The sequence below is a fragment of the Trachurus trachurus genome (assembly GCF_905171665.1).
Source record: "Trachurus trachurus genome assembly, chromosome: 23".
Lineage (NCBI taxonomy): Eukaryota > Metazoa > Chordata > Actinopteri > Carangiformes > Carangidae > Trachurus > Trachurus trachurus.
Window position 1 is genome coordinate 14,417,811 of NC_139912.1, and position 16,585 is coordinate 14,434,395.

General features: G+C 42.1%; 1 protein-coding gene across 2 annotated transcripts in view; it reads right to left on the reverse strand.

Annotated features, from left to right (window-relative positions):
- Nucleotides 1–4,894: 4,894 nt before the first annotated feature.
- The window catches only part of mdfic (MyoD family inhibitor domain containing), a 41,435-nt gene continuing 29,744 nt past the window's right edge, over nucleotides 4,895–16,585 (reverse strand). For both annotated transcript variants that reach the window (XM_083999736.1, XM_083999735.1), the window contains 2 exons: nucleotides 10,544–10,936; nucleotides 4,895–6,122 (listed from right to left, as the gene is read on the reverse strand). In XM_083999736.1, the coding sequence (XP_083855862.1) occupies nucleotides 5,872–6,122; nucleotides 10,544–10,936 (644 nt within the window). In that variant the 3' untranslated portion in view covers nucleotides 4,895–5,871. The remainder of the gene's footprint in view (nucleotides 6,123–10,543; nucleotides 10,937–16,585) is intronic.

Genomic DNA, 16,585 nt, shown 5'->3' on the forward strand with positions numbered 1-16,585 from the left:
GTCGCAGTTGATCTCAGAGGAACATATAAACAGTCTAATTCATGAAAAGGAGAGTTGTGCGACAGAGGAACCAACCTTCTCTGTCATTTTGTGTTTGTATCATGAATTTTTTTCTCAGCAGAACTAGAAAGTCCAAGAAAATTGCAAAAGCAAACAACTGATTCCGCATCGCATCTTTATATCAAAGGCAAATATTTCAGTGTGTGTCTAACACATTCGAGTGTTTTGTAAATCTGCAAAAGGCTAATTGGGTAAACACTTTTCTCATGAGCACATCCTGCTCTGGATGCTCAGATACTTTAACAGAACAAGCGTGCCTGCCAAACAACCTGCCAATCGTCCACGAGATCCAGATGACTGGAGGCCAGAGGAGCCCTCATTCATTTAAGTGATGTTAAGAACAAACAATCAAAAGTGCTGCTTGGGAGACCGCAACACGTCTACATCACCAAATGACATGAAACAATGGTGACATCTCATTTATAGCTCAAGGAGCGTGTACAAGCAAATAAACAGGCATCCCTAGTCCGCACGTCCTTCTCAATTTGCCTCTCCCACGGTCCACTGCCTTTAAGACGAAGGGGCGGGAGGAAAATAGAAAAGTTGAAAGTGTTTAACTTTAAGCTGATGTCTTATTTACAGGTCCGAGGCCGCTGCCTCTGTTATTCTGTCTGAAGACCTGCGCAGGCATCCATGAAACACAGACTTCCCTAAAGACAAGTACACAAACACGTCACAGAAAACCAAGGCCTCTGCAAAAAAAGATTCCACTCGCACATACGGTTTGAGACGCCACGAGGTGATGGGGGGGGGGGGGGGGGGGGGTCGGGTGTTTTCTACAGTGTCAAGGAAGAAAGGAAATGATTTGAAAACATCTGTGTCTCTTCTCTCCTTTCATTCCCGTTTGATTCTTTCGTTCTCTCAGGCAGATGTTGTCGGCGCCGTCTTCGCGGGGCACGAAACTTTGAACCTCACCGTGCCCCCATCCGAGGGGTTTTCAAGCTCCAGTCTCGTGATCTCGCTAACTGCAACATGTTATCTTTGCATCGCCGTGGCGACGCCTCCAGGTAACAAGGAGATTAGAAGCAGTGAGAGGCCCATGTACCACAGCAAAGCTTTAGCAAAAGGGGGTCTTTAAATATTTAAGGTACGAGTACGATCACACATTGTTACCCTAAGAAGAGAGGGGAACAAAGGATACAAATCTTTCACTCGGAAATCATTTACATTTCATTGCTGAGACTCTGCTCTGAGACTGATCTCATTTCTGAATGTAGAATTTGAGTGTTTTGTTTAAAAAGTATACAAATTTTAACAGACGTGGCACACTTCCCATTTGCTGGAAATAAACAAACAAAAAAGGAAAGAAAATCATATCTTATCAGCGCTCTGTCACTGCTAATGCAATTTTTATGCACTTTTCATGTCGCCAAGCACATGAATAATTTGTGGGAGAGAAATAACAAACAAATAACACGTGGTGCGAGGAGGCAGGCTTCTTCGGCCCCTTGTCAAAGTCAATTAGAGTCCTCAGGTAATGACCCTATTTGCATTGTAAACCAGGCCCTTGTGTGAGAGGGCTAATGGGGCCACTACCTGAGGAGATTAATTGAAAGTGACATTACTTGAACTCTCCTAGTTTTTTTTTCTTCTTCCTCACTCTTTTTTTTTTTTTTTTTTGCACAGCCCACTGAAAGATCGTCTCATCTTATTTTAATGTGATGCCACTAATCTAAACAGCAAGGTCAAGTCTTCTCAAACTTTGACACAAACGCAAAGGAGGATAAAAACTCTTTTTTTAAAAGACACACTGTGGAGCATTCGAGTGGGCAAAGGCAAAATGCAAAACAATGTATCACAAAAGATTGAGAAATGTATACCTATGTTCTTTATGTGCTTCAGTATTCACCCATTTAGCAACAAACTTCTATAATATCATGTTTACAGTGACACATGCCATATTGCAACAATGCATGTAATTCTCTGGTCTGCTCAGCATGCAAAAATTACCCACAGATGCTGACAGCTATTGTGTCTGTATGATTATCTTTAATGATTCACAACACAATATCATAAATATATCAAAATGAATCACCTCAATGCTAACAGCCAGTTAATGATGGCTATTATGGATCTTATGGATTGACAGCGGACTCGAGGAGTGGTGGTGGTGGTGGTGGTGGTGAAGGGGGGTGGGAGGGTGGTGCACACACAGTCACATTTTCTGCCATTTGACAAACAGAAGTACTGATGTTCCATCTGGAAAAAACAGATGGTGAATAAAGAGAAGTGTCACACATTACTGCCACCCCCTCTTGTCCTGTCTAATTAGTCATATTATATGTAATTATAATATGGTTATAATCTTATCAGTATACAACTCTGAGGTCTACCTCCGATACGAAAAGGAAGGAAACAAAACACCATTAATGTGCCCATCTGCTTTTTTTTTCTCAGCAAAAGCAGTAATTTGTTCTCATGGCCGAGGGCAGGAGACTTTCATTTTCTGAGCGAAAAAGTGTTGTATCCCACCCAATTGAGCGGGAAGAAGGGATGGAAGGACGGATGGGTGGATATACAGTACACACAGCCAGTCGAAGCAGGTGGCCACCGTCGCGCTCTAATTTATTTAATATTGTAAAAGAAGTGACCTTGAGATCAGAGAAGTGCTGAATTTATCCCCAGACGGCAAACAGAAACAATGGAGCCGTCCTAATTGTGACATTACAATCCAGCACACAGTGAGCGATCAGAGGGGGATTGATTAGAGGAGTGGAAAGGTGGACGACTTTGTGAAAAGGTCATTGCACACTCTACCTGGAGTTTCTAATATTTTCCGCCTCCTCTGTGAATGTGGAATAACGTGAAAGAAAGACAGAAAAGTACAACTCCTGTGTGATTACAGACTTTCTGGACAGTGGTATTTTCCCCAACGCATTAGTGAAATAAGATGGTAATTTCCTGGGGCCAGGGTGTATCCAGGCAGAAAATGATAAAAGGAAATAAAGATAGAATGGAAGGGGGGGGGGGGGGTCTCTTCCTCTCTGCTCTTCCAGCAGGGGGGCTGACGTGGAGGTTAATTGAGAGGTTAACAGGGGGTGGTGTCGGCTGAAGGTCAGACCGCTGTTCCAGCCAGCAGGATGTCCCTGCTCCCTGATGACCTCACCAAGTGTTGTTGGCCGTGTTTCCATGTTGGCACTAATGCCGCACTCTGAGCACCCTTCTCTAACAGAGACGGGACCAGAGGAGAAGGACGACGCAACAAGGAGCTATGAAAGAGGTGAGAGGTAACGCACGCGGTCATCGTGAAACTTATACATAAGAAAAAACAAGAACAGCGCCCATACTGAACTTGCTTTTAAAATGTACATTTGACGTCACAGCTGCAACGGAAATGTGTTCAAATAGTTTTTATTGCAAATTCCAAATGCAAAGACACATAAAAAAAACAAGATATCCCTAAATGTGAGAAGCCAGAGGCAACAACTGCTTTGACCTCCCAAAAATGTTTGACAACGATGAAAACTGCTTCTGATAAATGTTCTGCCAATTGTGTGTTACTGTAACTAACTGATAGCTTCGACACACTGCTCGGTCAGTCAGTGGACAGAGAAGGCTTGCAAGAATTACATGTTAACAAAACATTTTCATATGACAGTGTCTTCTGAGTTTAAACGGCGCCTTCCAGAGTTACTGGGTAAAAAGTGTAAATTATGTGTAAATCAATGTCAAAAGGTAACATGTACTGTATATTAGACTCCACGTTCAAATCGAAGAGAGGTGTGTTTGTTTGTTGTGTTTGTTAACAGAATTAACCGCTAAGAGTTTGCTTCTATAACTACTGGAATATGATGAAATGATGAACACAAATAAAAAAAACATTAGTGCAAAACAGCAATCATTCATTTTTGATCAATATTTTTATTTTCTAAAAAGTGTTCTCTTTGAGATGGAAGATAATGTACAAAACTAATAAAATGAGTTGTGAACTCCCAAGTTAAGAAATTATGCACCAAGACGGAAATGAGACGAATCAAGTGTAAGGCACCAAAAAAAAAAAGAATAAGAAAGAGTTGACAGTATAGTAAAGAAGGACAACTATTGTAGCTACATGTATACATGTTTTCTTTTAGATAAATTCTTCACATTATCTATATAGTGTTTTCTTGACACTCTTGAGCCCAGAAGAAACTTGTGGCTTGAGTTAATCATAAACATGAAAATGAGGAATGAGGAATGAGGTTTCCTTTCTGCACATTCTCTGCTGCAGAGGTGCCCGTCCAACCTCCTTATACACAATAACAGTGCGCCATTAAGACGAGCCGTACATGACAGCACATTATCTTTTGTTGGCATTACGAAGGGACATTTTTTTGTTACCATTTATCAAGCAGTGCTAATGAGGGCCAGCGTTAAGTATCATCACTTAAACAACATCAAAGCACATCTCCGAGACAAGAAAATGACTCCACTGGTGATTCACCGCAACCTCATCTCGAAATACACAGAATTAAGCAACTGGAGAAAAAAAAGGAGAAGAAAACTGCCTTTACCCTGCATTAGTTTACCATTTCAGCATGACAGTTCATGATTCCCTTTTTGTATTATGAGTCACTGGGCTTCATACCCGAAAGCCGCTTATATGGCAACCAGGGTCACCATTTTTTAATTCCTTATCACACCCCTCATGAACAGAGTGCAGTTCAACAAGTCATACTTACACAGTATGTATGTAAAAGAGCATCACAGAGAAGACTTGTACCATATGCAGCTGACAAAGCCTAATCACTGATGGCTGACATTAGAGGAGGACTTTCAGAAAAACAAAGACATAAGCTGTAGACATTGTTTATCTAAAACTGTGTAGTGAACTGGTCAGAAGGTTTTGTTTAAAAAAAAAAAAAAAAAAAAGTGTGATGTGAGGATCTGCACTGTATTTCCAGTAAACCCGAGGCTTCAAAACGCTGCCAAATCAGGAGGTGTGAGATGAGATTCTTTGGTACAAAAATGTTTTCATAGCCATTTCAGTACTTTGTATGATTTAGCCATCAGCAATTTTGTGCAGTTCTGGAATGATATGCCATTTCATTTTTTTATTTTTCAATGTTTGAAATAAAAAAAAAACTATTTTGTCCCTACAGTAGCAGATGATATGATGTCCTGATTCACCTTTGATATTTCACCAGTTTCAGCTGTTCTGCAGTGCTACAGTAGATGTGTGAATTAAGGTCTGTGTTGCAAAAATACAGTATGCAACTAAGAATGTATGAAGTGTCACATAAAACCTCTTACAGTGTTGTACAGTACTAAGACTGCAACCTCAGCTTCTGAGCATTAAAAAAAGTAGTGAAATGAAAACAGAGTAAATTATATCATTTTGTTGAACATACACAACATATACGTCACCAAAATAAGGTAAGATAAGATACAATTAGTCAGCATTCCTGATGTAACAATAAAATCTTCAAAGGCAGTCTGTGATAATACTTTTTTCGCAAAGGATAGAAAACTTAACAGAGACGACTTACTATAAACTATAGATTTAACTGACATGTTCATATATCTGGAGTTACTGTAGCCCCTGCTGAGCTGGTTTTGATGGAGAAGCCCAGTGTCAAAATACATCTTTCAAAGCATGCTTTACTCAACCGCACCATCCTCTCTCTCACACACACACACACACACACATCACAAGAAAAGGACATCCACAAACACATATGCTGAACTTCACACACACACACACAAGCGCACCCACACACCCTTGTTCCCTCTGTCTGTTGCTGAATTCAATGTGACAGCAGCAGCAGTGTCCTTCTACATTTTCCGTGTGGGGTCCAGTTATCCCCCATCTGAGACCCTGCGCAGGCCTCCCTATGTGGGGAAGCAGATGCCGCAGCACTCCATACAGATCTCCAGGCAGTCTGAGGACTCGCAGCAGGCATCCATGATGCCACAGTCCATGTCACAGGGGCAGTTGCAGTCGTCTCCCAGGTCGTCGGTGCAGCAGCAGCAGCAGCACGCCTCCGATGTGCACGCGCCGCACGAGGCCTGCGCCACCACCATGTTGCAAAGCGTCAGGAACTCACAGAACAGGCAAGCCAAGATGCAGTGGACGCAGCAGTCTGGGTCCGTGTCAAACCAGCCAGGGTGACAAGTTGTAGAGTGAAATAAAGTGAAACAAAAGCGTGAATAAAATAAAAAAAATAACAGAAACACAAACACAAAATACACAAATCTGAATGTGTTTGTGAATTAATTTCATTACGTATGAATATAGGTTTAATATTCACAAGAATTGGTGCCTGTTAAAAACAGTGCAGAGTGAATGAGTGAAGCCACATGCTTGGCAGGCTGACAGGTACAACAGAGGAGGTATGTGGCAGAAAGGGTGAGGGCTAACTAGGCAGGGGGGATAAAGGAAATAAGAGAAATTCAAAGAAATGAATTCCTCTCCTGCAGTTTTGATTAACGGACTGTTAAATAATTGTGGCATTATCATGCAAACTGCTGGGTTGATCACACAAAGATGATTAGCAAAGTCCAAGAGTCTCTCCCTGGCAAATAGGTGGATTAATGCTGGCAATGCTCACACCTCTGATTAACATTTAACCTCTTCACTTTATGTGGCTGGTGGCAAGTTTCAGCCTGTTGTTTCACAGCAATACAGAGTTCCCCTTTAAATTGCCAATGTGCCCATTAACCATCACAAATCTGTTTCTGAATGACTGAATTAGTTACATATTTCATTAAAATGCTACTAAGCGGGTTTGAATGCGTAATGAATTGCTACAAATACAAAGTTTTACCTCAGAATCTGTCCACTGATGCAGTATGTTAGTAATAGTACAGAAGAGTTGTATTGCCAAATATTTTAACTCTCGCCAGAAAACGTCATCAAAACAGTATAATTTAATATAGGTAATGTACTTGGTAATTAAATCAAATTAAATACTAAATTTACCCAATCTCCTTTAAAAAAAAAAAAACATCTTAAATTGAACCTGTCAGTCAAAATTGCTGATGTTACTTTTTCCAAACAGTAAAAAAAAATAAAATAATAATAATAATAATAATAATAATTTGGAATAAAACTCTTCATTGTGAGTGGTTAGTGCAAAATGTGAGATTAAATTGTTTATTTATATGCACACAATTTATGATTTCATTAATCCAGCTGCTCCACACTAAGAACTTCTGTAGTTGAATCCAAGTCACTAAATCATACTAAGTATCATTCGCTGAGTGCGCCTGGCATATACTCCTTGCAGCTGTCTCCTTTTTGAACCAAGGCCAGCACAGCGCCACAGCTTTGGAGTGTTAAAAAGACATGATGTGGATGGATGCAGAAAAATAGCATTACAAACAGGCTGCATTTGCATAACTTTCATCAGGCCATCTTGAGCTGTCAGAAGGGGCTGTTACTGATTGGGTTAGAGGGAAAGCGAAAAGGAGGAGAGTGTGGAGGACGGCATGGGAAGGCAAGCTGAGGACCGCTGGATGCTCATGTTTGATTAATCAAAGTAGAGGGGGATTTTTTCTCCTATTTTTGCAGTGCTCAGGGCTGCAGAACTGACCAGAAGCATTAGCAGGCTGCGATACAAACAAGATAGAGAAGGGAACATGAAACGAGCAAGCGTGCGTACGTGCCTGACTTGTGTGTCTGTGAGGTTGCCTGAAGTTTGAATGCATCTTATTATACTTATCTGAGACCATAACACTGGCAGTGATGGGAGATGCATGTGAATAAATCTTTCACTATTGAACATCTGGTGTGGACACGCGGTAAATTGCTGTTGGCCAGATTGTGGATTTGTTTCATGCAAGCAAAAAAACCCAGAAGTCATACCTCACTCCACACTGGCACTGACTGCAGCGTACTGTCATCTGAGTGCAGCAAAATGCCAATGAGAGCAATAAGCGCTGGCCAGTCACAGCAGCATGCACAAAAACCTCAAAGTTCAGCCTAACAAACTTTGAAGGACCCAGAGGGTAAAGCCATGCCAGCATTCAGACTGTAACAGCAGACGGTGAATACGATATAAACACAGTACATAGGCATTAAGCAGCGGCCGGCCATCTCAGCTATTCACTTGGATGTATAATTCAACACCAGCGATTAGTCTGGATCTTAGAGAAGGCAGCAAGGAGGAGGGGAGCGGGAGAGAGAGGGGGGGTCGTATACTGTACACAAGAGAGCTGGACGCAAGGCACAGCTCCATGAAAACAGAGAGAGACAGACAGAAAGACAGACACACAGAGTGAAATCAAGCAACAGACAGACAGAGCAGCGCACACTGACACTGCTCCTGTTTAATGTCAGCGAGCTGCGATGAAGCCCAGAGTTTTGCAGGGCCAAAAACAGCGTCCGGCGCCTCTGAGGAAATAGTTTGAGACATCTGGAAAGCTAACATCAAAAAAAAGGGAGCGGCATGACACAAAACAAGCTGGATGGGCCTCGGAGCGGCAAGCTGTGCAAAACATTCAAACTCACAAAGAGGGAGAGAGAGGGCGAGATAGCTAGACAGAGGAAAGATAAAGAGAGAGAGATTGATCACACAAAGCCTTGGTGGCCAGGGGGAATGCACAGAAGGCACACATGGGTAAAGAGGGCAGAGGATGTGGGCTGGACAGCAGAGGTCCACCACATGCACTTTAAAGCAGGTCTGTTTATAATGTATGACTGAGGGAAAAGTGAAAGCTGGAGGACTAGGGCTTACACAACACACACACACACACACACACACAAACACGTCTAGGTTCAAAGCTTAGGAAAAAGACTGCGCTCGCAGCCTTGGCCCTAAGTCTCTAAATGAGGCTAAAGCAGCTTGGAGACCTTAACTGATTACACACAATTAACAGAGACACACAAACTGGATGACAGGAGTTGAAACAAACCCACCCCGCTAAAACAAAAGCAGTGTGGTAAATGACTCCTCAGAAGCTGCGGTGTTATCACAGATTGGCTTCGGTGCCAACGGCATGTGCCAAGAAACACAGGGAGCAGCAGAATCCCCAGAGCTAGTTCATGCTAGCTTACGCCTTTTATTTCCTGTGTTCAGGGGGCTGTTTAGGAGGCTAATTTCACAGGCAAACAGATTATGTTAATCCGTGTAAACATTCAAACACAACAGCTTGGCTGTTTTCCTGGGGGAAATAAATAGTTGAGAGCGAACATATTGATTCTGAGAGCTCTCGTGTCTGCAAATAAGCAACACAAAAGCCATAATGAGACAGACTTGTTGAGCGGCTGTTGTTTTATTTTTTTTCATGCTCTCCCTTCTGTTCTTTACCAATTAAGATGTTGAAAACATGATGTGTTTGGAATATCTCTGGTGGATGCCTCACACCTTCGCTCTTCAGTTCTATGGATGTACATAGTACATGTGTGCCTGTAACTTGATCTGATATATATTTCAAGTATAGAATCATCAGAGATCTGACGGTTCACTTTTCTCCTTCATTTATACATATAACTCAGCTTGACCACTTTAAGTCATGCAGCAAAGCCCTTGTGTTGAATGAATACATAGGAATAGCTGCTCTTCCATAGAGAAACTGGCCTACAACCTAATACTGCATGGGGTATGAACGGAAAGAGAGCACATGCACGACCACAAACGCATGCACAGCAAGTACAGAAGTTACAAGAGAGATGCGATGAGGCCTTGTTAATGAGGGCCAGGGTGGTGCTGACGGGATGTAGGGAGAGTCAGAAAGGGCCCAGAGAGGTGTGAGGGGCCGTGAGGGGCCTGAAGAAGGCTGGCCACGACTTTTAATAGGCACCCCGTGCTCTCAGGCCTCGTTAGACGGTCACACCTATCTCCCCATTGGAAAGGGACCAGTCGACCGCCTTCATTACCGGACTCACCTCGGCCTTGCACCTGACAAAGTGACGGCTTCCCCGCATGGCAAACGGACTCTCTGACTTGTTGTTAAAGAAAATAAAAACCGCGGGAGCAGGATAAAATGTCATTTGCTTGGCAGGAGTGATAAATATGAGGGGGTCAGGCACTCCCATCATTAAAAGGTGAGAAGAGGTAAGAATTTATTATCAATATCTTATAAGGTTTTATTTCAGGACACCGCCCAGGAATAGATTCTAAAACACAAAAATCACTTTGATTGTGATAATGTGAGGGCGTTCTCATTTCACTGCAGGTTAGAGATCAGTTGGTATTGCCGAACAGGTGAGGGAAGATATTTATATTTTCCTACAAAACGCTGCACATACAGCAATGTTGATTTTCATTGACATCAAATTAATTACTTAAACTATTTATAGTTCTATATACAGTATATATATATTTATGAACACTGGTGTGCAATCAAGTAGAAATGATTTCTTTAAAATGCCCTGACTGACCTCAGCTCCAGTGATATCGCTATGAAATGAATCCATGACCAAGACAAGGTGGGATGCAGAAGAGTGGAGACGAATGCAAGCGAACGATTGTTAGGAAAGTTAGTAGAAGCATCAGTTGTCAGTAGGCGTGTGTGGGCATATAGGCTCGCTGTCTATCATTACCTGTGTATGGATACTCACCCTCTGGTAAAGGAGCTTTCTGCGACCCAGTGGAACTGCCTTTGCTGCGCCTGCTGCTGTCGCTGTTGACCGACAAGCTGGACCTCAGCTTCCTCTGCATCCTCTGCGACACGGGCGTGGAGGGCTGCTTCCTGGGCTGCTCTGTAGTCGGCGCGGTCGCCGCCGCCGCTCTAGTACCGGGGCCTGACCCACCCATGATGCCCGTGTTGCTGATGTTGGCGCCGCAAGTGCATACGCGCGTGGCCCCAGCCCCGCCGATGCCAGGGTGGATTCCGCTGCCATTACTCAGAGCGGGCGTGCCAGTGCTGTTGTGGCGAAAGCCATTTTGGTCCTTGGCAGCTTCTCCTTCAGCAGGCTCCGAGGCCACTGGCTGAGACTCAGGCTGAGGTTGAGCTGGAGAGAAACATGAAGAAAGGATGTCTGTGTTAGTCCTGCTTAGTAAAAAGTTTAACTCAAAGCATTTAACACATTCAATTGGAGTTATTTTATATTGTGGATTCATTCAACTGAAACACCTGCATGTCTTCATTTTAAAACAAATACGACTGACTATTGAACAAATACAGAGTATCACTTGTTAACTACATTTTTTAATGTGAATGCAGACAGAACGCCACAAAACACTAAGATACCACAGCAGTAAAAGGAACTGGTGGTTTACCTTTAAAACTCACTTAGCATTTATGGTGTCTATTTTTCATGGAAGACAAAGAGATGTGGATTCCTTCTAGCCTTGTGGGCTAAACACTGTAACTTTATTTTAACTGAAAGATAACTTTATCTGCACTCTCTGCACCTTACACTACATATGACTTATTCACATACAAAGTCACAGCGGCTTGTGATATTCAGTTCTTACAATCCGAACACAGATGGAGACACCCTTCTCAGTGAAAATCACTCTCAGCAAATCTTGCCAACCGTTTCCCAACATGATAATATCGATCATATGGCAAACATTTCAACCCGGAGTGACAGAGAGAAGCAGAGAGATATAGGCACCTCGTATGTGACAGGTTCACAAAAAGCCACTGCTGTAGGCAGAAAGACATTTGCGGGAGCAGTACCCAGGTGAGTTAAGACAGTGTGAGAGAAAGAGAGATTAATATAGAAAAAAGAGAATGAGAGCCTGTGATATTGTGCATATACAAAATAGCTGCTGTCTGCAACAGTAATGATCTCCTTTCCTCTGAAAGCTCGGAGATGGCCTCGACTAGTCTTTCTAAGTGTATGTGTGACAGCCACAGAAAGTCAGGAGACAGCGACCTGTCTGATAAGAAAGAAGGAGAAGGATGTGAGTGAGCAAAGGAGGTGGCATTTTACTGAGAGGAACACCTGCACATTCAGCTCTACTGGGAGTTACTCCTACATTACCTTCCCTCCACATCAGAGCCAACCTGCATGTGCACACGCCGCCAGTGGATGGTTAAGTTGAGATTTTGTGAATTATTCATCTCTTTTTAAGTTTTGTCTGTGTGAACCATACCCATTCATTTTTTTCCTATACTATAGCCCCTTTACATACATTGAATATATGGTATCCTCACTGCCAAGCTCCCAATTCAGCTTTGTTCACCAGCTGTGTAGTCCAAGCTGGCTTATTTAAGTGTTTTCCAGCTGTCCAAAAATCAACAAATTTTCCAAAGTAGATGCAAACATAGAACTTAATATGATGCTGGTAATTTCTTTCCATCTCTATTTTCTTTTCTGTCAGCACACCAACAAGTGCAATTACGGTTAACAAGAGAGGGCGAGAGTGTGGGAATCGGGCCTTGTGCTTTTTAACAACACATCACTCTGGGAGAGGCCGGGCGTGAATGTGGATGTAAAACAAAGCAATTAAATACACACGCTGGGTTTTTTGCCTTCTCCTTATTCAGGGTTCTGCATGCTGCTCCGATAAACAAATATAGACTTTAGGGATCAGGATTCCATGCAATTTGAATTAGACAACTGGGTAGCACACGATAGAATTCATTATGCAGTGATTTAAGACCAGGTTGATGGATTTTCTTCTCCAAAAGACAAAAGCCTTGCAGCCTGCCCATGACAATGTGAAGGGAGACTAAAGCTTGCTAACAAGGAGACTCGGAGTAGGCTGCATCTGTTGTTCTTCAGTTTTACCCCTGACAGCTGCAACTGTCCACGTTTTTCACTTGTTTTTTTTTTTCCCCAAGTGTTTTCTTTTTTTTTTCCTTCAGCTGCGCCGACCAATATTATAAAGAAACCTCGGAAAACACCCACATAGGGTTTCCCACACATCAACACAGTGGTGTGTACTGGGGGTGACCAAGGACGATTTTGAGACTGAAAAAAAATTATCTGAAAATGAATTTATATTCTTAAAAAATACAATTTACACTGATCTGCAGTCAGTTAATTTGAATCAGTGACTTACTAGCTTCATGTTTTAATCGACAAAAACCACAAACCAGAAGGCTGCTCATCTTTTGGCTGTAATGTGCAACATTCAAGGGAACAAACCAGTAAACATGTTGGATTTATTCAGTCTTTTTCCATGTAATGAGGATGGTTGGATTTCTATTTTTAGATTTACAATCACTGACAATGATTTAAAATAAGAGATTAAATCTAAAATATTCCAACTACAGTTCTTTTTATTTACATTATTTGATTCATCAGATGTAGCCTCATCAATGTGTAAACACCAGAAGCGCTGGCTGACGTTAATGGGGATGACAAGCTAAATCGTTCTCTACAGCTCATGATTAACTTGTCCAAACTCATTTGCAAAGACCCTATACACACGCAAACACTGCACAATTTGCAGCTAACACCGCACAATAATAAGAATAATTCACCTGTTTCTCCAAGTGAGTACAGCCCAGAAAACTCCTCTCAGTTCCTTAACAAATCAATCACCCGCAGTATCTTGTGTAATAATACAGTAATTCCTCCCATTTAGGTTAAGGGAACTAGCCACATGGACTCACACACACAGATACACGTTCATGCACAAATAGGCCAAAGTAGACTGGGAGGCATAATTACCTTTCCTTTTGAGGAAGTCAAGCCTTCAATTTACCAAAGTACAAATAGTTATTAAGAAACCACCACGTAAAACCCAGAATACATAAGCAGCAACTCAGGTTTCGAACTCTCTGCTAAGCCCTAAAAAGTGGTTCAAGTCTGCAGCGCGGCGCACTTCACTGGCAGGTTCTTGGAATCGTCTTTACACATACACACAGTCTTTATTTTTATCCTGATGAGCACAGTGACTGAGATGAATGGACACTGTGGAATAATATTCATAATCATTGATCACGATAATGATGATACTGTCAAAGATGGCAATGACGGACTTGTACAGCCACCGAGAGACAAATGAAGACATAATGAGAAAAAGCAGAAATACAGTGAGTCCTGCTGGAATTACACTCCGTTAATAAGTTGGGGCATCAAAAAACTTTTACTGTAAATGCAATGTGAAAGATATGTGTTTAGTACTTGCTCCAAGTACCTGAGGAGCATCTTTTTTGTTCATTGTGTACAGGCTTGGAGAGTAACGGATTACATGTAACGGCATTACGTAATCAGGATACAAACTGTAATCTGTTACAGTACACACAAAAAAACATGTAATCAGATTACTGGTATATTTGATAAAAACTGGGATTACTTGGCAGGATTACATTTTTAAAATCAACCATAGGCTATAGAGCAGACATACGCACAGCGCGCACACATATTGACACTTTACAACACAACACATCAACAAACCAACACGTGAAACGAGTCGCCACCTGCGTAGCCTCCATCTGTGTGCAGCCCAGTTTCCACACATCGTTCTGTCTCCGCTGTGGTTTAGCTCTGACTGACGGATCAAATCATCATCCACTGCTGTGTATAAAGTGAAAATAAAATATAAACAACAGATCAATTTGCCTTTTTTGAGCTCGATTTGCTGTTCAATTTTGAAATTTGAAATTCACCGGATGCTCTGTGCATTTGAATTCCAGTTTGGAGCGATCTAATCTACATGGATTGATGCGTGACGTTCTTAATTTGCATGTTTGGTATTGAAGTAATCCAAAAGTAACTAGAGTAATCTGTCGATTCAATTTTGTGATACTTAGTTACTGATTACACGTTTTAACAGGTAACTTGTAATTGTACTGGATTACATTTTTAAAGTAACCCTCCCAAGTTGATTATGTACTGTAAAACTGCACACAATATAAATTAAGCCATTCAGCCTGTGAATTTCACTGTATTACAGACATTTCTTGAAGTGCACCAAACATCTGTGAGCTTTTACTGCGGGTTTACACAAGATTGGACTTCAGAATTTCAGGATAATGTGACAGAGTAATAAAGTTTTTGAACATAAAGTTTGTTTCCACATCAAGTGAGGATTCAAGTGATTTATGCAAATATGAGCTGGCCCTGTTAATAAATCCTGGCGGAGCAACAGAGGCGCGCTGCTACTGCATTGTTCCTATAACACAGCAGGAAACACAGCCAGCATCAAAATTTAGTATGAACAACTCCCAGCAAGTAAAAAAAAAAAAAAATCCTAAGAGTTGTGTAGTTGCCACAAGCTTGTAGGTGTCCTGAGATAACCGAATGCACACGGGCTGACAGGTTGCATTAAAACACCATGTTCTGGAGGAACAACTGGACAAGCTTACATATACACACACACACACATACACACATACACACTTCAAATTGGACTTGTAACCGCCCTATTTCTAGCACATCAACAACTGTTGAGAGTGTACATTTGTAGTTGAATAAAACATGGTATTCCCCTACACACGCTGTCACACACATCACAGGGGAAACTAGGGGGTGAGTAGTTCTTGACTGTCTAAGCAGCATCCCAATTTGGTCCCAGCTACTAGTAGCTGACAGCCTCAAATATCTGGGGAGCATTTTTAAAAGGCCAGTGTTTGATGGATTCATGAAGAACACACAAATATAATTGCCATTTGTCACCGAGTCTTCAGTGGCTGCGCCACACAGGGACCGAGCACCGGAGTGCCTGGAGAGCGCTGGAGCTGTGCCAGAGCTGTGTGGGGGATCGCTCTGTATGTAAAACTGAGTATATAAACACCTCCGTTTTTGTCACAGAAAATAGGTCCTACAGGAGGGAGCTGGAAATTGCACCCAAAAGACAGAAGAAAAGAAGAGGAGGAGTGTACATATATGTGTCACAAGCCTACTGGATCTCATACACACACATATACACACACGCGTGCTCAGAGCAGACCTACCAGGAAGGAATATGCATGCATGCATGTCAACTGAAACAGAGCTGTATAAACAAGAATTCTAAAATAGTCGAGAACATGAAAATATAACACAGAGGTCAAACAGGGCAGCGAGGAGATTCTCATTTGCACACTGCTACGCCCAGAGTCGCAGGTAAAGCAGGGAGCGGACTGAGCAACCACACAAGCTCTGTGTTTCTAAAGCTCAGTCCTTTTTAATATTAATGCCCCTGAGACGGAGAGGTAGAGGGAGAAGGAGACGAAAGGTGTTTGCCTAGGCTTATTAGAATGCCCATCATAGAGAGCATACAGTTATTCAAATGTCACATCATGTCAGCCAAATAAACACCACAAACCCAGATCTTGTATTCATCTCTTAATAGCCGTTATTACACAATGCTACAAGTTTGTGAGGGAACACTGAATAGAATATGAGAGCAGAAGAGACACCTTTATTTTTTAGTTATGAGTCCCAAACGGAAATGTGTAGAATACATAGCAGCAGTTAGCTCTGAAATGCTAATTCTTCTAACACAGCCAGTGTTTTGTTTATCTTTTTTGTGACTCGTATTAGAAAAACATGTATATTTTCTGCTCGGCTGGCCATGTACCTGCATGATTGAAATGCTAATTTGTAAATGTGCAATGACCTAGCCAGACTCGTCTTACCACCGCTGCCGCTGCCGCCACCCCCCCCTCCTCTCTCTGCCAAAACAGCCCGAGGTATCATCTCTCCTCCTAACAAACACCAGCACGTGGAACAGCTCCTGCCTTTCAATCCAAAGGGATATATTTTCTCATTAGA